Source organism: Balaenoptera borealis (genome assembly GCF_965194805.1).
Source record: "Balaenoptera borealis genome assembly, chromosome: 2".
In the NCBI taxonomy this organism is placed as follows: Eukaryota; Metazoa; Chordata; class Mammalia; order Artiodactyla; family Balaenopteridae; genus Balaenoptera; species Balaenoptera borealis.
Window position 1 is genome coordinate 67,729,580 of NC_138867.1, and position 25,963 is coordinate 67,755,542.

A 25,963-nucleotide genomic window follows, 5' to 3' on the forward strand; every position below is an offset into this window, starting at 1 on the left:
TTTACATTTTAAGCAAGTATATATACATGTTTTTCAACACCTAGGAATTGTCAGTGTTTAAGTCTTTTCACAGGGTTTCTAAAATATTAAGTAAAACATCTACCTGTGTTTTCAATCTGAAAATTTAAATTGGTAAACATAATTCATCCAGAAAAGTTTACTCTGTGGGGTTAAACAACTAAATGATTCTAAATTATAGGAATTAACTGAAATGTTTTATAAATTGCCACTCAGATTGCAAACATTGGATTTTTACTGTAGTGACTTTTAGTTTTATTTGTAAACTGACTAACAATGATTTCTCTCAGAATTATCAATCAGTGTTAAATATTTCTCAATCTGTATATAACATATGTATAGAAATACTCCTTTACAAGCAAGACACTTTAGAAATATTCCTATTAGTGTATGCCATAATAGAAATTACTGATCCAGGAGACAAACAACAACACAAAACCAAAAACACCCTTTTGTACTCTCAATTTTGCCACCTACTTAATGCCTTTAAAATCTCTCTTCAGAATCATGTGTAGGTTCTGAACCTAATTCTTCCTCTTACTTGTTGTTTGTTTAGCATACTCATTATGTCAGGAAACAGTGTAACAGGATAGTATAGTAGGATCTTGATTTTATTCCTTCAATATATTAGATAACTACTCTGAACCTCACTTTACTAATCTATAAAATGGATATAATAATAGTTCCATTTTGGTGATGATTAGATGAGTTTGTATTTGTGCTATGCTTGAGTTATACTTCAATTATAAGGTATGGTGGCTATATAATTATAATTGTCATTTAAAAGCTTATTTTAGTTATAATAATTCTAATTTTAATAGTAAGGATATTATAGTTATTAGTAAATCATTGTGTTTCAGTACTTTATCTACCAAATGAGGAAAGCCTGTGTTCATTTCAGAATTCCTTAACTATAATAAAATTGTATTACACTGTTTTATTTTGTAGTGCCCTCTAATAGAGGAATTAAGATATTTTTATGTCTTACCTTTATGCAAAAGTACTCAAGTTTGACATGTGACATTATTATTTATAATATATAGTAATAAATTATTGGTTTTTGATAAAGGAGTAATGACTGTTACCAGGTTTATCTGTTTTTTAAAACCCTATATTTTTCTTAGATATTACAAAAATTTTTCTCTTTCTTCACAAGTAGCTTGTGTCAGTTATTTGATTTTAACATCAGTACTAACAGAAACTAGAGTTAAGAATCTTCATGTAGGGACTTCCCTGGTGGTCCAGTGGTTAAGACTCTGCGCTTCCACTGCAGGGGGCACGGGTTTGATCCCTGGTCAGGGAACTAAGATCCTGCATGCATGCCACATGGCCAAAAAAAAAAAAAAGTCTTCATGTATAATTTCTTTCCTTATTCTGAGGATAGTGACTTAAATTAGGTAGTAGCAAACAGATGGTAGTATGCTTATATGGTATTTATGTTGTTTTGTTTTCTGCTAGGAGGTGGGAGAAAGACTTACCACTTAAAAAGAATTATTCTTAGGTTATATGTTGATTTATATGATAAGCTTTAGTAAGAAAGTAGGAAGTTGCCCAGTAGTTTTGTTCATTGTATTTATATCTGGTAAATGCGCTATATTTAAATCTTACACTTTTTTCCCCTCAGAAGAAAATACGTGTATTTAAAACTGGGACACTCAATCTTGATATTCTCCCCCAAAGCTAATCATGTTTTCTTTTCATTCTAGTTCAGACTTGGTTCCTTCAACCTAGAGAAAGTTGCAAACCCAGCTGAGGTCATTAGAGAACTTATTTGTCATTGCCTGGACACCATTGCAGAAAACCAAGCCAAAAATGAGCACCTGCAGAAAGAAAATGAAAGGCTTCTGAGAGACTGGAATGATGTCCAAGGACGGTGTGTGCATAATGTGCTTGTATCATAAAAACACTAAGCTCTTTATATCATTGTAGCTATAAGTTAATGATTTATACATTTATAATATATGTAGACTAGCATATATTTAAAATGAAATCTATCATTAATTATACCTTTACTTAATGTGATTAAACTAAATTATTGGTCATTATTGTACATTTTATGAGTACATTAACACTTTTAGGTCCTTAATATTTGGTAGCACCGGCAAACTAATAACAATAAGGAGTAATTGGACAATGAGAATCAGAACCCATTAATATTAATCAAAGTTTAGGAAGTTGATATTTATAAGGATTAATTGACTTCAAATTATAAGATTAATAATGAATAAAAAAGGCATGAAATATAAATAAGCATAGTTGATTCTTTATTCGGAATCTTTTTATGAATGGCATCTATTTCAAGTGAAGTTTGTGTTTTGGTTCCTAATAAAGACTTATTTTTGCTGATTGATTGAAAATTCACACTATCAACATTTTAAAAAGACGTAATTGTTACTACTGGATAAGACATTTGAAAGCTTTTATTTTCCTGATTTTGCTCCTTATCTTTTAAACGATGAAGAAGAAAGTGACGTATCTTCTCAATTATACATTTTTCTCAACTATATCATAATCTAGGCTGGTCCAGGGTGTAGCCTGTATTACTCTATTGTGTAAAAGATGTTTGAAGGAAATAAAATATATGTTGTGAATATTTGTATCTCTATAAAGATACATAAATATAATATGCATGCATTTGTATATATATACATTGCAACATTTGAAATAATTATGTAGAATATATAAAATAATAATTATTATTATTACATCCAGTATATAAAGTAGATTTTTTATCTTTCATTCAAACCAGTTGCTCTAAAGCATAAGAACATTTATCCAATTTAGGGTCTTTTTAGGGCACTCACTAAGATTGTTCTTTATGGACATTAGTAAGTATATGGGGGAGTGCATGAAAAACGTGAAGGGTTTTATCATCATCAATGTATGTATGTGAAAATGAGGTTGACTAGAGGAAATTGTTTCTATACATTTACTTATATTTATTAATTAATGCAAGGCATCAACTTAACAACTATCACTTAAAACTTGGTTCTATTTGGCTCTCATTTATTATATTAATAAAGTATCTTGTTTTCTTTTAGTTCTGAATTAATTTTTTATCTCCAATTATATAAAGTAATTAGACCAAATCAAAATTATATAAATGTTAGGAAACCATACAGAAAAATAATTTAGTGTTTCTCTTTAACTTTCTCTTTAAAATTCATGTTCCTATGAATTAATATCAAATATTTGTTCTAGAAAGCATGTTTGGGGCTCATATCAGTAGTTTGGGTGTGTTTTTCTGTTTTATATACAAAATGAATCAAATGAAAGGAGACGTACTCTGGTCGTGATAAGCCATTATATTAAAAACTCAAAATACACTCAGGATGATTGGAAATTTGATTCACAAATTGCCCACAAAAATGCAGACTGGGTACTTGGTACTTGAGCAAATTGCTTTAAAATGTCTGCCAGAGGTTGAAAGAGGTATTATCTCATCAGTATTCAACACCAATGCCATAGGATGGAAAGCAGCAGGGAACAAAGACGAGACAGTGGAGACAAATATACCTTGTGCTGGAAAACAGCATATGAGGGTATATATAATATGTGCCCCAAGGATGCTTGATTTGCTATTTCTGAATTACTCAGAAAATTCTTTTGTGTTATTGTGGCAAAAAGTTACCTATTTGATCAAAGGCATAGCCATGTAGCTTATCACAGTCTTATTATGCTCCAGCTATTCTTTTATTTTGTAAATACTGGATCACATATCTTCTTCAGGAATTGAAGATGTGTGCCCTTGGAGTGGCCTTTCAAACAGAGGAAACAAAATCCACTCCAGAGAATTCTAGGCTCTTGGTTGTATTCTAGATGTTGGATTAGTAGATTTATCTATTTTCCAAATTTGGTTTTCTTTTGTATCACAGAGAAAGTGGCCATTTTAAAGAGCTGTAAATACACCTTGGTCGTGGCCAAGCAGTATTTCCTGAAGTGTTCCCTCTCCAGAGCCTTAGTACACTGGGAAATGAGCAAAGGATTTACAGCTCCTGCTTCCATAAGGCAGTAGTACTGATCAAGAGTCTTTAGAGAGATTAGAAATAGGATACAAACATACTGAGTTAGGTAACTGACCACATAGATAGTAGAGTTGAGGTCATCTCAGTAGGCCTGGTCACAGTTCAGTTTCCTGTGCTGCTTCTGATTAGTCTTATATCAGTGTCCATTCGTGATCCAATCATTTCTTCCTTATCATTGTTCAAGACTATGTGTGCCTGGGAGAGTGGGGGTGTGGGGCACATAATAGGTGCTGAGAATTCCCTTAGAAGCTATGGTAGATAGGTCTGAAATATATTTAATACACAATAGGATATTATATGAGCAAAAAGCAATCATACACATGTGTGCTTATACCATGGAAAATGTTTATGATGTGTTGAGGCAAAATGTGAATTTCCAAAAATATGAAGAGTATCTCATTTTTTTGTAAAATGTGTCTTTAGCTAGAGAGTATCTAGAAGGAGAAAATTAAATGATAATAGTGTGTGTCTGGAATTGTGGATTAAATTTTCCTTTACTTCTTGGGAGTATTTTTTGCATATATTTTTGTATTTTAATATGTATCATTATTATAATCAGAGCCAAATCTAAAGCTATTTCCATTTGGAATGGCAGTGGAGAATAAATAAGGTTTGAGTAAGGAGTGAGGAATTACAGTAAGAGTAAAAAGAATGAGATTTAACGTGTAGACTTTTAACATATATATTTGCTGTTATTCTTTTACTTGCTATTTAAAATTGCAGTCTTAGCTCCATTTTAAACAAGTGACATTACTGGATTAATTTAATTCTGTATAGTTTAGATAAAGGAGAAGACATTAGAAATATTGTATGTAAATCCTTAGTTCACTAGCTATATTTATTTCACTGGTTTTTCCTATTTAGTTTCAAATAACAACTCTCAAGTTCCACGTTACTGAATAGGTCTTTTGTTTGCACACAGCCATCAAGTTAGAAACTCTCTAGCTTTACTCTGAGTTATAGTTATTAAACCTATAATTGAAGGCAGTTTTCAGCATTTTGAATTGGGTTGACACTCATGGAATCATTAGAATAGAAGAGACCTTGAAAGCTCTTCTACTTCATCTCTCTGCCTTCAAGCTAGGATCACATTATAGCCAGATGAATTTAGTCCAATTTTTAAAGACCTCAAGAGATATCTTCAACTCCCGTTGGTAGCCCATTACATTGTTTAAGAACAGTCACAGGCAGAAAATTCTTCCTTCCATCTATTGGTAATCTGAGTCCTTCATGGTGTACTGAAGGCCATTTCCTCTTGTTCTGTCATCAGAAAGGATGAGGAACAGCTGTTTACCATCTTCTTCAGTACTTAAAGGCTTATTAAATCTCTTTACCACTGCTTGCTTTTCCATTTCTTTTTAGCATTCTTTGTCCTCTGAACTCTATGTAGATTTTCTTTTGCTGCACAACCCTCACCTGGATATAAATTTGATCAGAGCTGTAAATACAAGGATTACTGCACTGTTTCTAAGTACCACATGTTCACATTTACATATATATTGTTTTATTTTGGGTTATCATTTACTCTTTTATTTTGGATGTTATTTCTCCATGAAATTACCTTGTTTCTGCTCTCATTTTTGTTTTTTTTAATTAATTAATTAATTTATTTACTTTATTTATTTATTTTTGGCTGCGTTGGGTCTTCCTTGCTGCCTGCGTGCTTTCTCTAGTTGCAGCAAGCGGGGGCTACTCTTTGTTGCGGTGCGTGGGCTTCTCATTGTGTTGGCTTTTCTTGTTGCGGAGCACAGGCTCTAGGCACGCGGGCTTCCGTAGTTGTGGCTCGTGGGCTCTAGAGCACAGGGTCAGTAGTTGTGGCACACGGGCTTCATTGCTCCGTGGCATGTGGGAACTTCCCGGACCAGGTCTTGAACACTTGTCCCCTGCATTGGCAGGCGGATTCTTAACCACTGTGCCACCAGGGAAGCCCCTTTGTTGTTTTTTTGACATTTATTCTTAAATTCTTTGTTTTCCCATCCAGAAATATTTTATTTTGAATATTCAGTGTTTTCCATATTTAGTTTTTACTCTTTTAGTTTTTTTTTTTTTTTCTTAAGTACTGTCCTTTGGTCCTGAATTCCTAGATACCTCAGTCCTAGGCTGCTGATTAAACTTTATTGTTCTGTTGTCCCAGTCACTGTTAAAAGGATAAAGCATCATTAGGCCTTTCCTGTTTGATGTTATTTATGGTTTCATCAGGTTTGAGCTTTGCTTTGGAGATGATCCTTGGACTAGCTATGGTCTGATCTGGTTGTATGTAAGTTCTCCTTTAGTATTGCTAAACTTAGCAATGAATCCCATATGTCTCACTTACTAATACCTGTTCAGTTCTTGAGGTGGAGGTTGGCAGGAGGCAAGTATCAATAATATGGAAGGCATAGTAACATCATAATGCTGTAAGGGAGAAATGGCATTACAAATGTGATGGGAGGATGGTATGTACCTGTTAGTTACTGAGTATTAAATAGAAAGATAGAGTTCTCTGAATTTGTTAATAATTAATAATCAAGAGTAAATTCATATCCTGAAACTATTCACAATAATACTATTTCCTAGCCAACTCCCACTCCCCAGCTTTGTCTAGGAAGTGTTATTCAGTTTAATGATTAGAGGTTTGGTTGTAACAAAATCCTAAACCTTTGCTAAAACCAAGCAAGGTTAACTCACAGAATGCCATTCATTCTACTGAGTTTGCTTTCCTATCACAGAAATGTTGTTACCTTTGACAATGTAGCCGTGACACTATCTATTCAGATTAATAATATTCTTTAGACAAAAAGATATGATATTTCATTTTGATATCTATTTTCATTTTTAATTCATGAGTTATACCAAATGTTAATTTTAATAAAGGTTTGGAAATTCGCTTGATAGTTGGTAAGTACACATAATCTTTCAATCAAGAATTATTGAAGTGATTTATATGGAAATTAAATATGCCTTTAAATCAGATAAGTTACTAATTGGTTACTATTATGGTTTTACATATTGAATTATTATACAAGATTTTTATTGTAAATTTTTATAACTGATTTTTACTTTGTATATGTTTAAAGTATTTTATTATTGTACACTCAGGTGTATGTTCTAGTTACCTTTTAAACATTTGTTATTGTGTTACATTGGAAAATAGTACAAGAAAATAAGAATATAATGTTTACAAACACTTTACGTCTGAAATATAAATGCAGTAACATGTCCCAGCTTAAAATAAGCCGTCAATATTGGCAGCTTCTCCTCAACTTTGGCTCTATTTTTTTCCCACACCTTTTGGAGTACTTTCTCAGAGAGCTTTGCTTGATGATATATTAATATTTATATTAATATTTATCACAGTTTTTTTTGCAAGTGGATAAACAATTTTTTAATTAAAGTTAAGCCTGAATAAAATGTTCAGCAAGTACAGATGAGTATGAAATTAAAAATCCTCTATCCTTAGCCTACCCTTGGAGGTAATTAATTTTTAGAATTTCTATTTTCATTCTTTTGGTGATTTGCTACATATACTTATTCACTCTACTTCTTAATGTTCTGAAATTTAAGATTTACTTGTTTGCTCCCTGCTATAAGATGAGGAATTTTCATCACTTCCCCTGGTCTTGTTTTTCTCCCCTGAACCACATCCCAGGTTTCATTTTAATTTTACTTTCATGCATCTTTTGGTCACATTTATTTATTTTAAAATCTATTAGCCTTTTAGACAATGTAATTGATTCCCTCTTTACAAAATATAAGTATTAAGCATCGCTATGCTCTTTCATTTATTTTCTTCCTTTCTATGCCTAAACTCTTTTAGCTGTACCATTATGTGCATCACTTAAATATCACAATTTTTTAGAAGCTTGAAGAAGATGAAAAATATTACTGTTACAATAGTGAATAGCTATTAAAGGAGTGAAAAATATAATATTCAGAATCACTGGTTTTCCATTTCTTTATAAGATGTCCATATTAACTTTCTCACTTCATTCATTTATCTGATAAATAGCTATTCAACATCTGTTGAATGCCAAACACTATGCTAGGCACAGAGGATAAAGCAGCCAATAAAACATACATGCTCTCTGCGCTTACGGAGTTCACAGCCTTGGCAATGACTATGGTATAAGACTGCTGTAATTGGTCCCAGAAAATATAATGCCATATGTTCCCTTTCATCCCATGAGAGGTCCTAATTCTTTGCATTTCTAGCTAGGTAGTCTCTTGAAAGTATAAGGGCATGTATATCAAATTTTGACATTTTTGTTTCTAATTATTTCACTGAAAAATATATATATTTAAATAATATATATAATGAAAATACTGGAATACCTGTATAGAACAACAAGTATAATTAACAGTATGGTAAAGAGAAAACCAGGTAGAGCTAAACTACTTTTAAAAGAATATATTACATGAAATAATTTATATTTGAATCTTTAAAATAGAGGTTTATTCATGGTGTGTGTGTATGCACATATCAAGTATATACAACCTCTGCTAGTTTGCCTTCTTTATTTTATATATATCTGAGAGATTAAAATTAGTACAGTCTCTTGTTAGCTCATTTGAACATTGTAGGAAGAATTATAAATGATAGAGAATTTTATGTTTTGTCTTATATATCTAAATTTTAAAATGTATAGTGTTTCACATTTGCTGTTTCATTAATCTCCTTGGAAATTTCAAGTTGGATAAAAATATGTGTGTGTGTATGTGTGTATGTGTGTGTGTGTTTGCTGGGTTATAAGATACAACTGGGTATGTCATGTTCTTGTTGTGGAGCAGTTCATAATCTATTTGGAGAGAACAGATTAGGTAAATTACTTAATCACAAAACAAGATCATGGTTGCTGTTATAGTAATATTAACTAAGTACAAGAAACATAGGCTATAGTTACTTGTTTGAAATTTCTCCCACAAATATGTTCTTTTGGAAATAAACCATAGATGTGAATAAGTTATTACATTTAGGCATTTAGATGTTTTAAAAGCTTTTTTGCTATCAGTTTCCAATTTCTATCCTTTTCTCAGTATGTAAACTACAAACGCTAATGAACAATAAGTTCTAGTTATTTGTTTACCTATATAAAACTTTAAATCAATGAAAACACGTTAAAATGATTTTAATTGTATTTTTCTTGAAAAATTTTCTTGAAATTGTCTTCAGTATTAGATTGAATAATGCTAAAACAAAACCTGCATGATTTATTTATTTGTTTTTTTATATTTTAGATTTGAAAAATATGTGAGTGCTAAGGACGCTTTGGAGACTGATCTTTATAAACGGTTCATTCTGGTGCTGAATGAGAAGAAAGCAAAGATCAGAAGCTTACATAAATTGTTAAATGAAGTTCAAGAACTGGAAAAGAACATCGAACATAAAAGGTGTTTTGATCTTTCTGTTTTGGGATGGCAGATGCAGACATTTTAGTGGAATTTCTTCCCAAACTTAATGAAAGTTAGATGCCAACTTTTTAGTAATATGAGATCATTTGATAGTCTGGGGTTGGATGCTCTGGTTGTTAGATGCAGTGGACTGGAGAATTCTCAACATGATCTCTCCCATGTCTGCCCAACTGTCACACCTAGACTTAAATCATAAAACTGGCGTGAGATATACCTAAATAATATTAGTTTAATTCTTAGGCATCACTAAGAAATATATTAATTAAAAACTTTCATCTTCTGCAGAACCATAGAGTTGGGCACACATTTGTAATCTCGATGTCTAAGCAATGCTTAATTTTAGAATCAAGTGGCTCTAAATGTGAATATGTACTTGATTTTTAAGGAAGAATCATAGGTGACTTATGACTGGTATGGCTTGGACAATTATAATAATATTGGGCATTAGCTGATATAGATTTGGGTCTCTTACCCTGAATCTGAGAGGAAGCACAAATCTACTAATGGCATAATATAAAGAATATAACGTTTGATGTCAGATGATCCTAGTTCAAGTGTTGATCTGGTACTGATAGATAGTATCTTTGGGCAAGTCCTTAAACTCTCTGTGCCTTACTTGGATATCTTCGTAATAAGAATAAAGGTACCCATCTCAGAATTTTGGGGAGACCAAATGAAAGGCAGAACTGCTTTGAGATCAGTAAAGTACTGATTACTCTGTGACCCATAGAAGGTAATGTAGAAGAATAGTATTGTGATTTGATAGATAAATAATAAATGATAATAAACTGACTCAAGAATTAATTATAGTGAGCACTAAACCACATTTATATAAGGTAAAAGAGAAACTTGTTCTTAAGAGAGTTAACATATAGTCTTTAAAGTGCTTTCATCTTAATTATATATATTTCAATATATATTTGTTTAATTATAATGTTTTTCCAGGGATATTTTCTATAATTACTTACTGGTGAATTTGATACCTAGCCAGGAATGAACCAATAATTTATAAGTCTACCTCTCTCTGTTTCTAGGGAAACTCCAACATGTTCTGAAATGACTACTGACAGAGATGCAATCTATGATGAAAGTACTGATGAGGAAAGTGAAATCCCACCTAATCCCTCTGTGTTAAGTCCAGGTAAAGTAAATACATTTATTTCCTTTGTTGAACATCTCACTTGGGCTTATTATTTATTACTTATTATGATAATAAACATTAAAGAAAAATATTATGAAAAGAATTTTTTCTACACACATTCTTTAGGGTTTTTAGTCTAAAACCACAACTATTTAATGTTAAAAATTAATATTTATTATAAAATGCAGCAACTCGTTGGCAACAACAAAACAAGCAAGCATGCACATGTATATACATACACACACACATATACATCAAGGTATACTATTCCTTATTAAACAAAGATGCATAAGCGATAAGCAAGATATGTCTTCACGTCAAATATGTACCAGGAACTCTTCTATGCAGTAGAGAGCAAAACACAAAAATTTCCTCTTTCGTGGAGTTTAAATTCTAGCCAGGGAAACAGACAATAGCAAGATGAGTAAATTAAAGTATGTGAGTGATAAATGCTGAGGAGAAAAATAAACCAGGGAAGGATGATAAAAAATGTCAGGGTGGGAATAGGGATGAGGGTTGTGATTTTAGCTAAGGCACCAGAAAAGACCTCGGTGAAAAGGTGATAAGTCTACCTGTGGGAAGAGCGTGCCACGCAGAAAAAGCAGTTAAGTACAAACGCCCTGATGTGGGAGTTTGCCTGATGTGTTCAAGCAATAGCATGGAGAGCAGTATGCATAAAGTGGAAAGATGAAGATAGGGAGTATTAGGAGATGAGGTCAAAGAGGCCAGATCATGTATAAGGTCTTCTAGGCCATTGTATGGATTTCAGTTTTCAATTTGAGTGATACTGGAAACTGTTACAGAATTTTAACTAGTCAAGTGACATGATCTGACTTAAGTTTTAACAGGATTAATCTGTTGTGTTGAGAATATAGGATGATAAGTGCAGAAGATATAACAGACAGAAAGCTAGTTCAACAGTGAGTGAAGGATGAGAGGGCCTTAGACCAGAGTGAAAGCAGTGAAGGTGGTAAACAAAGGGCAGATTCTAGAAACGTTTAGAGGCAGCAGGATTTGCTGATGAAGTGGGTATGGGTCATCAGAGAAAGACAGCGGTGATGGTAAGCTTTTTGGAATGAACTATTGAAAGATGCAGTTGACCTAGTAAGGTGGGGGAGACTGCGAGGGGAAGGGCTGGACCTCAGTTTTGGAAACATTAATTCTGAGATACTGAGTAGAGAGATGGATATACAAATTTGGACTTTGGGGGAGGGCTCCTGCTGACAAATAAGATGGTATTTAGAGCTGACTGAGGTCTCAAGGGAGTTTGAGAAGACCGAAAAGAGCAGTGGTCCAGGGACTCAGCCCTAATACACTTGAGTGCGCAGAGGTCAGGAAGATGAGGAGACCAACGCAGAAGACTGAGGGAGCAGCAAATATTGTAGGTGTGGTATCCTGAAAGCCAAGTCAACAAACTGTTTCAAGGAGGAGACTGTGATCAGCTGAGTTGAATGCTGCAAATTGGTCAAGGAAGATGAGGATGAGCACTGACTGCTGTATTTAGCAATACAAATGTTACTGCAGCTCTTAATAAAACATTTTCAGTGGAATGGTGGGGAGTAGAACAGGAGGCTCAAAAGGAATGAGAAGAGAGAATTGGAGAAGAGATAGCAAATATCAGCAACACTTTTAACAAGTTTTACTGTAAAAAAAAGGAAAAACCCAGGTCAAGAGCTGGAGGGGGAAGTGAGCTCAAGAGGTTTTTTTTCCTCTTAGATGAGAGAAATAATGCCATGTTTGCCTACTGATGGGAGTACATAAGGAGAGAGAGAAAAAAATGTCCAGGCAGTAGACAGCGGTAAGAATTGCTAAAATACTGTCTCTAAGTAGAGAAGATGGTATCAGATGCACAAACGGCAGGATTCATTTAGCTAGGAGCATGGGCACTTCCCCTAATGAGAGGAAAGAAGGTAGAATAAATGAACAAAGACACAGGAAAGTGTCTAATTGCATTCATGGAAACGTTCTGGTGTTGCTTAAATTAGTTGATTGATTAATCTGATTCTAATTAGATTTGAATTGGGTCAGTCACACACAGACTCATTTTGCATATGAGAGTAAAATTTCATTTGGAGGCTATGCTTGGTTTACATTTGTGGCCCATGTAAAATGAAATCTTTTTAAAATAATCAGATGTAATTGAAAGCTCACAAAGACAGAGAATCTGTACTCTTTCCAATTTGAACATTCTGAATTTTTATTAAACACAATGGCCTTTGATTTTGTTCCCTATTCAGAGTATCTCACGAAACTTTGATGTAGATGAAAATTATTTTTGAAGAGAAAGTATACGGTTAAACATGGGTATATGAGAATGGGGTCCTTTGTGTATCGTCTCTTTTAAGCAAAGCTTTACGTTATAATTGTACTCTTTTAAATTTGGCAAAATTTCTCTTCAAAAATGTTTAGGTCATTGCGTATTTTTTCTATATTTTACATGGAATTTTTTCTTTAACTCATATCTAGTTCACAACATATTTGACCATAGGTCTCTGATTCTAATTTTTTTTTTTGCATCTAACTTGCTTTTGACAAGTTTTCTATGTCAAGAATTAAGAGCACTTTTATTAGAAGTTTTAGCTGTTCTTTTCTCTCTGCTTCAGCAAGAAGTGTTCATGAAACTGGTTTGCTAAAGGAAAAAAAAGTGAATCTTAGATCTAAAGTGCTTAATTTTGCATTAAGCACTAGATTCTATAGATCTGAGGAAAAACATTATATATGTTAAACAACAAAATCAGCCTCATAATTTACCAGATTCCATAATCTATTCTTTTATGGCAGCAAAATATATTCCAAGTCCATGAGATTTTTTTTTTTTTTAATTTTATTTATTTATTTATTTATGGCTGTGTTGAGTCTTCGTTTCTGTGCGAGGGTTTTCTCTGGTTGCGGCAAGTGGGGGTCACTCTTCATCGCGGTGCGCGGGCCTCTCACTATCGCGGCCTCTCTTGTTGTGGAGCACAGGCTCCAGACGCGCAGGCTCAGTAGTTGTGGCTCACGGGCCCAGTCGCTCCGCGGCATGTGGGATCTTCCCAGACCAGGGCTCGAACCCGTGTCCCCTGCATTGGCAGGCAGATTCTCAACCACTGTGCCACCAGGGAAGACGATTTTTTTTTTTTTTTTAATCACAGTTTAGTCTTTTGGTATTTTATATATTGCTACTATGTGTTTGGGGTACAACAGTGAGAATTTCTTCTTTATTCTGCTGTCTTGACAATAGCTTCTTAGAGTACAAGTAAATACATGAACTTATTTTAGATACTGCAGGTTCATGTGTGCTTTCTGTACAATAAAAACTAGAGGAAAACAAATCGATGGGATTTAATACATTTATCTTTCAGAAAGCCATTTCTTTAAATGGCTAGATCTGTAACTTGATAGTAATTTTTATTATGTAAATATATTTTCATCATTAATTATTAAAATCACCAGATTTCCTCATGAGTTGTTGAAATTATTACCTCATTCCTGCATGATCAAGAGGCTTAGTGAGCCCAGAATCATTTAGTGGTTCCACAATATTCACTCAAGTAAAAGATTTGAATGAATATTGTGGAACCACTAAACAATTTTTATGCATATACCCAGAAGTAGGGAAGGGATATTGCAGTTTGTAGGAAACTGATAGGTAACATTTTTATGAATAAGCAATCTGTTTTATTACTTTTTTCCTCCAAAGTTTTTAAATTTCCCTCATCGTTAGGATTGTTGAGGAAATAACTAATGACAAGTAGTTCAATCCAATAAGTGACATCATGTTCATATGTACGACACCATATTTAAAGGTTTAAGAAAAACCTTTAAAATATTCACTAACAGTTTATTAGCTAAAAGTAGATCTCTGAAGTATTCTAAAACTTGAACATCACAGTCGATACCACCCCACGACTACGTTTTATGTTTTTCTCTAGTAAGATTTGCTTTCTGTATGTCTTAATTTCCAGAATTTCTAGAGAGGTAGCAGTTGTTTTACAGACTTTATTTCCTAAACTGTGACTGCATACTAAAGCCCTAGAGTTCATAGATATTCACTTTGTTTCAGATTAAGATTATGATAGATAAACTAGTTGCTGTGTTCCCTATTTATAGCTCAATTCCTGGATTACAAAGGAGGATGGGTCACTTTCATTCTCATCTAGTTGGTATTAACTCCTTGTGGCTTTAAGGATTTCCTGGTTAGTCTGGACTCCTCCTACCTCCAAAGTTGTTTTTGTTTTTTAATTCAGTGGAAATGTATTGGGTTATTATAGATATTATTAAACAACCTTCTCTACAGGAAATCTTCTGTTTCTTTAGTTACAATTCAGGGTAATAATACCTGAGGTCCATCGCTGTGGAGAAACTTCAAGTTGAACTAGGTCCACTGAATAACAGAACCTCACCAAAATATACAGAGATATAAGTGTAATTGGTATAGCATTTTAGTGACAAAAGGCTACTAAGCAGCAGTGCATTCAAGTGGCCTTTCATTTGCCCCAACAATAGCTGATCTAACCTAAGAAATAACTTAGGGTTATGCAGATTTTTATATTGTTTCATAACCATTTTGATACTGCAATAAAAGTAGAATTATGTGAAAACAATTTTTAAATGTATATGAATGTTCTAAGAATTTTGGCAATTATTACAAAGCATTTCTTAGTCTTAACAGAATTCAAAATGCTTGTGAATATTTAGGGAAAAATTGGGTTTATTTTATAGAAATAGGATCGTTATGTGAAGCATTTTGAAAACATATGGTTAATTGGCTCCTACTTAGCCACCACAAGAGGACTTATTTTAACGTGTCATTAATTATTTTTAATATTATTTAAAATTATTTTAATGAATAACCAGTATTTTAAAATTATAGTTATTTCTATTAGAAATTGACAAATTTATAACATTTAGAGAACAATTAAATCAGCCTTACCAAAAGTTCAAATAAGAAATACACTTATTCTAGAATATTTTAGCCTTCTTAGCTTCATATTAAAGGTGCACAACCACTAAAATCAGATAAAATAAGCTTTCTTACCAATTTTCTGCATAATTATTAGCCCGAGATTTAGCACATTAGTTTAATTAGTCCTCCTTCTTAACCGACAGGAAGGTCCCTGTATAACTGCTATCAGTAATTCAGGCTTCTCTTAGTTGGTAGGCTTCCTGAAAGGAAGGGTAATTATAGAATAGCCTTTTTGAATGTAAATGAATGGCCATGTCAAACAGTTGATGAATACTGATATAGTAGCTTTTAAAAATAGAACAGAATCCAAAATTTCCAAGTATCAAAGAGCTCGTTGCTTTGAACACTGAATGTCTACTCACAGAGGGGATAACAGCATGTCCTGCCAAAGAGATTACTCAGAATTCAGCTTTAGAATCACAGACTATGCCCTTAATATTATCCAGCTTGTTTATTATAGACACATTTGTTTACAAATTCTAAGTAAAAAGCTTGATTTAGTAGAACCTATCACAAAACTGGAAAAGCAATTTGAGTGTATTTCCTAGCGATCATGGGCTCTTATATATAAGCAGCGTTGCAGAGGAACAATGGCATATTATTTGAGAAATCTAGATCTAATATAGTTCTAGATCTTCTAGTACAAGCCCATCATTTTTCAGATGAGGAAACAGAGGCCTAGAAATGTTAAGTACATTACTGTTGGCCACACAGGAGAAAAGAATGAGAAAGTATTTGCCTTCTGTAACAATAGATTGCCCACATTTGCACATTTCTTTTTGAGGTATTGTAAAAACCCTTGGGACTTTGCTAGCACTAAAGAGACTGCCACTGATGCAATAGAATAATGAGAACATTTTTTTCTTCTAAAGAGAAGAGAGATCCTATTTATACATAAATTTTCCATAGAGGTAGTCAATATCATCAGATTAAACAAGCTAGGCTTTATGATGTAAAGCTTGTGGAGAAAATCCCAGAATGTACATATTTCTACTGAGGTCATCCCTCTGTATATTTTTTTTAAATTGAGATATAATTGACATATAACATTGTGTAAGGTGTACAATGCGTTGATTTGGTACATTTATAATTGCAATGTGATTACCACCGAAGAGTTAGCTAACACCTCTATCACATCACATATTTATCATTTCTTTTTTGTGGTGAGAACAATTAAGATCTAGTCTCTTAGCAACTTTGAAATTTATAATACAGTATTATTGACTGTAATCACTCTGCTGTGCATTAGATCTGCAGGACTTATTGATCTACTAGTTGCAAGTCTGTACCCTTAAACAACAACTCCCCAATTTCGCCACCCCCAGCCCCCAGTAACGATCATTCCACTCTGTTTTTATGAGTTCGGCTTTTTTAGATTCCACATATAACTGAGATCATACAGTATTTGTCTTTCTCTGTCTGACTTACCTCACTCCCTGTGTATATTAATTGCTTTAGATTTTGACTTAGTATTTTATTTACCTGAGAACTCTCAAATGTACCAAGGGTATTTAGCAAATTTGTGATAACTTCTCTATACCCCACTATTAAAATATAACTTTGATATAACCTCCTAGGCAACTATTTCTACATTTTTGTATGTTCTTGGAGAGACAAAAATAAATTCTGTTAAGAATATTTATCTCCGGCTATGGGTGATGAGAAGGTTGGCAGAATCTCTCCTCCAAAAGTAATTATATATCTAAAATTACCAAAAAAGAAATAAACATATACTTCATTGCTCTGGAAATAAGCAAAAAGCAAACAGCAATATTAGAAGTATTTATGCTTAAAAAAATTACTGAAATTCAGGTAAGAATTGGGAGTCTGTGGAGTTCTTTTTCTTTTTGGTTTTTGTTTTTGTTTTTGTTTTTAACATCTTTGTTGAAGTACAGTTGCTTTACAATGGTGTGTTAGTTTCTGCTTTATAAAAAAGTGAATCAGCTATACATATACATTTATCCCCATGTCTCCTCCCTCTTGAATCTGCCTCCCACCCTCCCTATCCCACCCCTCTAGGTGGTCACAAAGCACCGAGCTGATTTCCCTGTGCTATGCGGCTGCTTCCCACTAGTATCTATTTTACATTTGGTAGTGTATATATGTCCATGCCACTCTCTCACTTTGCCCCAGCTACCCTCGTTGCTGTTCCCCCATCCTCTGTTTCCTGAACCTGATAGGTATGGAAGTTCTGTCAGGACCTGGGAGGCCATGAGGACTGGAAACTGTTATGCCTGGACCAAATAGGTCTCACTTAATTATCAGTGGAAGGTGATACCCACATCCAACAGTGTTGTTGGTGGCAGTAACGATCTTGCCAACAGTGGCTAAGTGGGTTGGGCCAGTGAATCTAAATAAGGTGAGGTTAGCCTGCTGTGTGGCTACATTTATACCATCTTTCTCCAAGTATGTATGACTAGGATTTACATACTAGGATTTACAGAGTATGGCGACTTGACATAAGTAGTCATCTACATGATGTTTCAATGAGTAATACATGTGAGAGAAAAAAGTATGTGGTCACTTATTTAACTTAAACAATTTTTTTCTTTCCTGCATAATCTCTCCTAGTCTTTAATATGTTAATGTGCATAATGATGAAGGATAGAATGTATTGTGAAACAGATCTCAAAATTATAAGACCTTAGGAACTTTTAAAATGGGCTTTATTATTCTATGGAACCCAAGTGAGAAACCCTGCTTTATATGGTTTTGACTTGTATATGAATTAGGTGAGAAAAAGGGAAGTATCTAAAGAAAATAAATATTTTCCCATATTTCTGTATGTCCCAGTTTTAAGAGGACATGTACTAAACATGAGCAGAAGATCATGTAAATAAGGTTATAGTCTCAAAGTATAGCGTAACCCATGAGAATCATATTAAACCTCAGAACATGCAGTGACTTGCAGGAATTCTGAGAATAGTTTAAAAATGTTATTTTACCATTCTTGTGGTAAGAAGCCTGATCTGAGACTGGACTTAGGACAAATGTTGGTTGATATAATTAATGTTAATAAGTGACAGAAACACTACATAAATGCTTTTTAATTTGTTCAATCCAAAGTGAGTTCTTATGTAGTTCAAACACTACATAAATGCTTTTTAATTTGTTCAATCCAAAGTGAGTTCTTAAGTGAGTTCTTAGTGAGTTTTTTGTTTGGTTTTTATAAATTTATTTATTTATTTATTTTTGGCTGTGTTGGGTCTTTGTTGCTGTGCGCGGGCTTTCTCTAGTTGCGGTGAGTGGGGGCTACTCTTCGTTGCAGTGCGTGGGCTTGTCACTGTCGTGGCTTCTCTTGTTGCGGAGCACAGGCTCTAGGTGCGCAGGCTTCAGTAGTTGTGGCACGTGGGCTCAGTAGTTGTGGCTCGCAGGCTCTAGAGCTCAGGCTCAGTAGTTGTGGCGCACGGGCTTAGTTGCTCCGCGGCATGTGGGATCTTCCTGGGCCAGGGCTCGAACCCGCGTCCCCTGCATTGGCAGGCGGATTCTTAACCACTGCGCCACCAGGGAAGCCCAACCTCTGGTTCTTAAAGAACGTTTAGTGGGGAAATCTTTGAGCCCTTTGGAATTATATGTAAAATTATATGTATGTATGCATGTATTAGTTTGCTAAGGCTGCTGTAACGAAGTACCACAAACTAGGTAGCTTATACAATAGAAATAAATTGTCTTAAAGTTCTGGAGACTAGAAGTCTGAAATCAAGATGTCAACAGGGTTGGTTCCTTCTGAGGGCCATGAGGGAGAAGGATCTATTCCAAAATTCTCTCCTTGGCTTGTCAATGGCCATCTTCTCCCTGTGTCTCTTCACATCATCTTCCCTCTATGTATACCTGTGTCCAAATTTCTTCTTTTAATAAGTACACCAATCATTGGATTAGGGCCCACACAGATGAGCTCATGACTTTATTACCTCTAAATGCTCTATCTCCAAGTGAGGTCACATTCTTAGGTACTGGGGATTAGGACTCTAAAATATCTTTCTGGGGGGGGATACAATTCAACTCATAACAATGGAAATGTACGTTTTTCTGGAGCAAGGACCCAAACTTTTTATCTTTTCAATGGGGACCATGTTCCAAAAAAGATTCAGAACCATTGACCTAGGAGAATGGTGTTTAAACCAGAAAAGATGGAATAAGACTCATTAAAAGGAAACTTAAGCTTAGAATAAATGAGAAATTGAGATGAAAAAAAGAGAAAATAGCAGTGTTCAGACAGAAGCTAAGTCACCATCTATTAATACATTGGACTGGAGGTTTGTCTAGAGCTGCGTTGTTCAATAAAATAGCCATCAGTCACATGAAGCTTTCGAACAGTGGAAATGTGGCTAGTCCAAATTGAAATGTGCTGTAAGGATAAACCACATATTGGATTTCAAAAATTTAGTATGAAAAAAGAATGTAACATGTCTAATAAATTTTGATATTAATTATATATTAAAATAATATTTTAGATATATTTAGTTAAATATAATATTACTATTAACTTCATCTGCTTCTTTTTTACTTTTTAAAATAAGGCTAATAAGAAATTTAAAAGTCTCTATGTGACTCACATTGTATCTCTTATTTTACACACATAAGATCTATTTGATCTTAATGTTTAGAAACCTTCCATCTCAGGCTGATTCTGTGGTTCTAGAATAGATATAGAATATTGTGAAAAAGAAATCAAATTTAACTACCAAGTCTTTATGAAGCTCTTAATGTAAGTCATGAGACCTTTGGGTGGGTGTAGATGATCGTGAGTGTAATTGAGTATTGTAACACCTAATAAACACAAAAGGTGTTACACTGGTTTTTGGATTCATTGTAGTAAAACAGATGTCAGAAATCTGTTTTACTACATTTATCAATTTGACCGAGAAAAATGAAGCTAAACATTTTCACTGGTGCTGTAAAACTGCAAACCCCTGTTAAGACAAAGGGGTGTAATGCATCAACAATCTCTAAATCAGCTGAATGTCTATACTGCAATATGTAGGACTCTCGTCTCTCTGTGATTGTGACAGGGATCTCTACCACAGACAGCACATCTGGTTCCTTTAGCCATTTCATCAGTGTCACCTATAAGCCATATTTAAGATCAAAAGGATAGAGAAGGTTACCAGTGATGAGGTTCTGGAATGTTGCCAGCCCACCAGCATTGACACTGATATTTGCTGCAACTTAACTCTGAGGGCCTGGGGATGTGTGAAGGATGGATATCAGCAGGCTTGCTAAGCAGAGTCTGAATGCATGATGCAGTGAAAGAGAACAGTAGGGTAGGCAAAAGAAAGACTCAAACTGAGACCCTAAGTGCCAAATTCAAGCCTTGTAAAGTTCAAGAATGCTGAGAAATAGTAGCTGCAAATATATACCTATTGGCACTCAGGATTTTGTGGGGAGAGGGGAAGGGTTATAATTTGCGGGATGACAGAACAAAAAAAAACTTAGGGTACTTTCAAGCACAATGACTAGCTATACTAACAACCATATTTTTTTAAAAAATTAAATGCATAACTTGGACTAAGTCAGAGGTTGTAAACTGTTGATCCTTGTTACAATCTAGGTCACATACTTTGTTTTTCCTCGGTGATATCAGTGTTTCAAATAATAAATTTGAATGCATTTAAACAGGGCATAGGTTTCCTTGTTTTCTGTAGTCCTCAACACATCTCTTAGATCTGGTTTACTTCATTCATTGGTATCACTTGCATGATTTCTGGAAGTATGTGAGTGTGTGACCCCTGGAAGTTGATGGTTATACTGACAATGAAGACTATCACAATAGTTCTTCTATCTATCATAACTATCATGTCATTACTACTACTAGTACTATCACCACTACCACCACCACTACCATTACTACATCTACTTCTATTACTATTACCGTTCTGTCATGGTTCCACTACCATTATTACTGGTAGCATCATCACCACCACCACAACGACTACAGACTCATAGTTATTATACTCATAGCACTTATAAATGGGTGCCAGAGTCTCTTCTAGGTTTCTTAGATGCATTGTTTCATTTACATCTAATAACAGTCCTACAAAGTATGTACTGTGATTATGACCATTTTACAGCTGAGAGAACTGAGGCACAGAAAGATTAGAGAACTTGCCCAATGTAACAAGCCTAATAAGTTATGGAGCTGAGGTTCTAACACAGGCATCTAACCACAGAGCTCATCTCTGAGAACACTTCCCGTGCTAAAATTCTTCATGTTCAGTAAATAGAACACTCTAATTTATTAAAATGTTAGAGTTCTGTATGATTTCATATTTTAAATTCAAGTATATTTGATGCCTTCATTTTTATAAAATAATTTAAGGCTCCTAAAAAAGGAAGCATGGAATATTTGGCCTCCTTCTTACTTAATAGAATGGCACACATTCTACTAGAAAAGCTATAGCTTGGTGACATTAATGCACCATTAAGATGAATGGGAATGTTCATGTCTCTTTTGGAAGTTGTGTTATGATTTGATGACAAAGCAAATAAGGCAGGAGAATGGTGATTTATACTCAGTCCTTGATTAAAAGCCTTGGGTAAAGAGGTGCTAAATAAATATTAAGTAACACTATCAAATGTCCATATGGACATTAAAAAATATAGATTTATAGTTTTAAGTTAGACTTATTCTATATGCTGTTTATATATTATTTGGTGGATAGAAATTTAGAATTGTTTTATCTTTCTGGTGAATTGACTTTTTCTTATCATTATGAAATATCTCTCCTTATGTCTAGTAATGTTTCTTTCCTTAAAGTTGTCTTTGTCTGATAATAGTATAGCTATAACTTTCTTTTCCTTGCTGTTTACAATGGTTTATCTTTTTCATGTTTTTCCATTTTTTTCAACCTTTCATATATTTAAAATCTGTCATTTGTTAGCAATATATAGTTGTTTTTTTAAATCTACCCAGATAATCTTTGTCTTTTAAATTGGTTTGTTGACTCCCTTTATAGTTCAAGTAGTTACTTATATATTTAGATTTAGATCTACTAAGACACTATTTGTTTATTTTTATTATTTAAACTTCCCTCCTTGTTAATTGTGCATTAACTTGTTAATTATGCATTCTTGTATCTTTTTTGTGTGTGTGTCTTTGTCTTAGTGGTTACTCTAGAGATGGCAACATACATCTCTGACCTATTACATTCTAGTGTAAATTTAACTTTCATACTTCCTAGATAATGCTAGGACTTAGGGCACTTTAACCACTTAGCCCCATCACTATTTTGCATTATTGTAACATGTATTTGAATTTGTCATATATTCTAGACCTCGTAAAGTATTATTATTGTAGCTTTGAAAAGTTAATATTCATTTATGTTTATCCATATCTTTACCTTTTACTTTGTTCTTTATTCTTTTCTATGCTTTATGTTTTCATTCCAGATTATTTTTCTTCAACTTAGAGAATTGCCTTTAATATTTCTTTTAGTGTACTTCAGATTTTGACAAATTCTCTTGGTTTTGGTTTTTGTGGAAGCCTTCAGTTTTTTAAGGAATTTTTGCTGGTATGGATTTCTAGGTTGACAGTTGATTTTCCTTCAGCACTTTGAAGATGCCGCTCCATTGTCTTCTGGCTTCTTTGGCTCCTTGTAAACGAGTCAGCTCTTAGTCATATTGATGCTCCTATGAAGTTAACATCTTTTTTTTATTCTTGCTGATTTTATCCTATGGCTCTGGTGTTTAGCAAGTTTTCTCCGATGTACCTAAGTGTGGTCTTCTTTGTATTTTTCCTGCTTGAAGTCGTAGAGCTTCTTGAATTGGTATCTTGGCATCTTTTGTCAGTTTTAGAAAATTATTGGCTGGTAATTTTTCAGATATTGACCCTATCCTGTTCTTTCCCTTCTCCCGTTCTGAGAATACGATTACACTGATATTAGAGTTTTCCACATGTTAGAGTTTTCACCATGTTTCACACATTTCTTATGTTCTTTTCCATAATTTCAATCCTTTCAGATTTCTGTGCTCCAGCCTAAATATTTTCAACTGATCCACTTTTGTTTATTAATATTTCCAAAATTTGTTAATTTGTTCTTTACTTATCTCCCTTTTATATCAGGAGTCAATTAGGGAGGTATTTTAATCTACTATGAAGATATGTTTCTCTCCATTAGGTTGTTAGCTGTTCGAAGGTGGTGGTCCCTCATGGCACCTAGTTCATTCAGTGTCTTGCAACTAAAAGGAATGTAGTAATTTTTAAAAAATAATTTATTTAGTAAATTCAATTATGTGTATGCCCCATATTGCTTTACTGAAGAAAGATGTATGCATTGTACTTTGAAAGTGTTTTTTCTCCATTGATGATATAAAAGTACCCAAACTAGTAGTAAGCATGTTGTAGTCATATACTAAATGGGTTTGTAGTAAACTGTTCATATAATTAAGAAGTAATTGTCTTAAATTATCTATATGGTTTTCTCTGGTTAATACTGTGCTCTGTGGCATGCATTTTCAAGATTGTTGTCTAAAGACAGATATTAGCTTGTTTTCCAGTTGGGATGATTTCAGCTGCAAGTATTACAATGACTCAGTTTTAGGTAGCAACAAGGAGTTTATTATCTCACATAGCAAGTTTGAACATAAAGAATTTCTATGGTTGGATAATTCAGTATGTCCACACTGTCAACAAGAACTCAAGTTCTTTTTATCTTTCTACTCTATTCTCTTCAGGCTTTTTCTTTCATGTGGTAAAATACAAGACGGCTGTCATTGCTTCAGCATATCTATCATATGTTTATGTACATTTCTTCTCAGGGCTTCTTAAAGAATTGCCACAAACCCTTTTCTGAAACCATCACTTGTAGGGAGAATGACATACCTTCAATGATTGGCTTAACCAGTCAAGCCTTCATCCCTAAGGCTCCCCTGTGGAAAGTGAACAAAAAGCGTATCTGTAATCAGAAAAGAAGGGATGGTGGAATGGCTGTTGGCTAGACATGGAAAAAAGCAAAACTAAGAGTCATCTCCTGAAAAAGTTATATTTTCCATGCCACTGTCAGGAATCCTTCATGCTTGGTGAAGTGGATTGGTCAAGGAATTTCCTAGGGAAGAAACTGGGTATCTATATTTTACAACTGTGTACTTTATTTATTAAAAAGTTCTTTATTTAATCTCAGTTCTGTGATCATTGAAATAATGTATAACAGTTTTTACAATGAAGTATGTCTGTTGTTCATAATTTTGAATGTATGTGGTAGACCAAACGTTGGTTTCATGTTGAATCTCATTGTGATACTACTTTTAGATATGTCATCTTGATTATAAATTACTTGAGAGCAAAAACCAGGTACTTTTCTGCCTCCAAAGTTTCTTTCTGAAGCAGGACTTGCATAAAGGTTTTAAAAAGGTAAAACTAATCTCTAGTCTAAGCCAACACTTGAAAAGCAATTATTGATAATATTTTCAAGAATAACTATAGTAAAATCACCAGTGCTCAGTTGCTAAAAAGTTGAGTCCACATCTAGGGTTTTAGATGTTGGCCAATAATTAATGAGCATCCATTCATAATAGATATCTACATTTCACTTTTTTAAAAAACACTGTTTTGAAAGATTTTTATTGTTGTTTTATTTTTCATTTATGGCATGTAAACTTTGGTGGTTAACTTCCTTCATTAAAAAAAAGAAAAAAATGTTCAGAACTGAAGTGCCCTAGATGCTGATTTTTCAGGTCATCAGTTTTGGCTACATTCTCTTCCATGAGGCCTTTTATGATATTCTGCTTTTTCCTTCACCTTAAACATTTACAGTCTCTTTTTTTTGATTAAGATGTATTTAGGCACGATACACCTTACCATCCCTATATTAGCAATATAGCAATATGGGATTTATGTGTGTCAATAATAGCCAAATACTGGCAATTCTGTGTGTTTCAACCAAATATTACAGCTCCCTTGGTGCAGAAAAACAGAGAACAGCTTGATTTGCAGAGGATTTGTCAAGTGCAAATTAGCACCTTAACTGAATCCCAGCAAAAGATAATTAAAATCAACAGAAACAACTACAGAATTTAAACACTATTGTTCATCCTTTCCATGTCTCTTGATATAATGCTCCACTGTTTATCATTGGAGGTGGGCTTTATGGTATTGGGAGGGAACTGGGAATGGTGTTGCAATGTAAATGGGAATTTTAAAAAAAATTTGGTGGGTGAGCTGGCCTTGATATGAGGCTTTGACATATACCATGATACTCTTAGGCATTATGATGGCAAATATTGTGATGACTACAAGATGCATTAACTAAGATTATACAAGTCAGGCTGAACTCTTTCTTCAATATATCACTTCGGTGACTCCAAGGTTATTAAAACTGCTGAGGCCAGTAGTGTTAACAGTTGGTGATAGGATTTCAGGGATAATTCTATTATTGTTGACCCAAAAAGCCAGTGACGGATTCTGAAGAATGCCTTCCTTTGAATACATTTGTAATGATTTTTATTTGG

General features: G+C 33.8%; 1 protein-coding gene across 8 annotated transcripts in view; it reads left to right on the forward strand.

Annotated features, from left to right (window-relative positions):
* The window catches only part of XRCC4 (X-ray repair cross complementing 4), a 280,811-nt gene that overhangs the window by 125,199 nt on the left and 129,649 nt on the right, over positions 1-25,963 (forward strand). For all 8 annotated transcript variants that reach the window (XM_082378379.1, XM_082378386.1, XM_082378380.1 and 5 more), the window contains exons 4-6: positions 1,725-1,891; positions 9,258-9,410; positions 10,466-10,572. In XM_082378379.1, the coding sequence (XP_082234505.1) occupies positions 1,725-1,891; positions 9,258-9,410; positions 10,466-10,572 (427 nt within the window). The remainder of the gene's footprint in view (positions 1-1,724; positions 1,892-9,257; positions 9,411-10,465; positions 10,573-25,963) is intronic.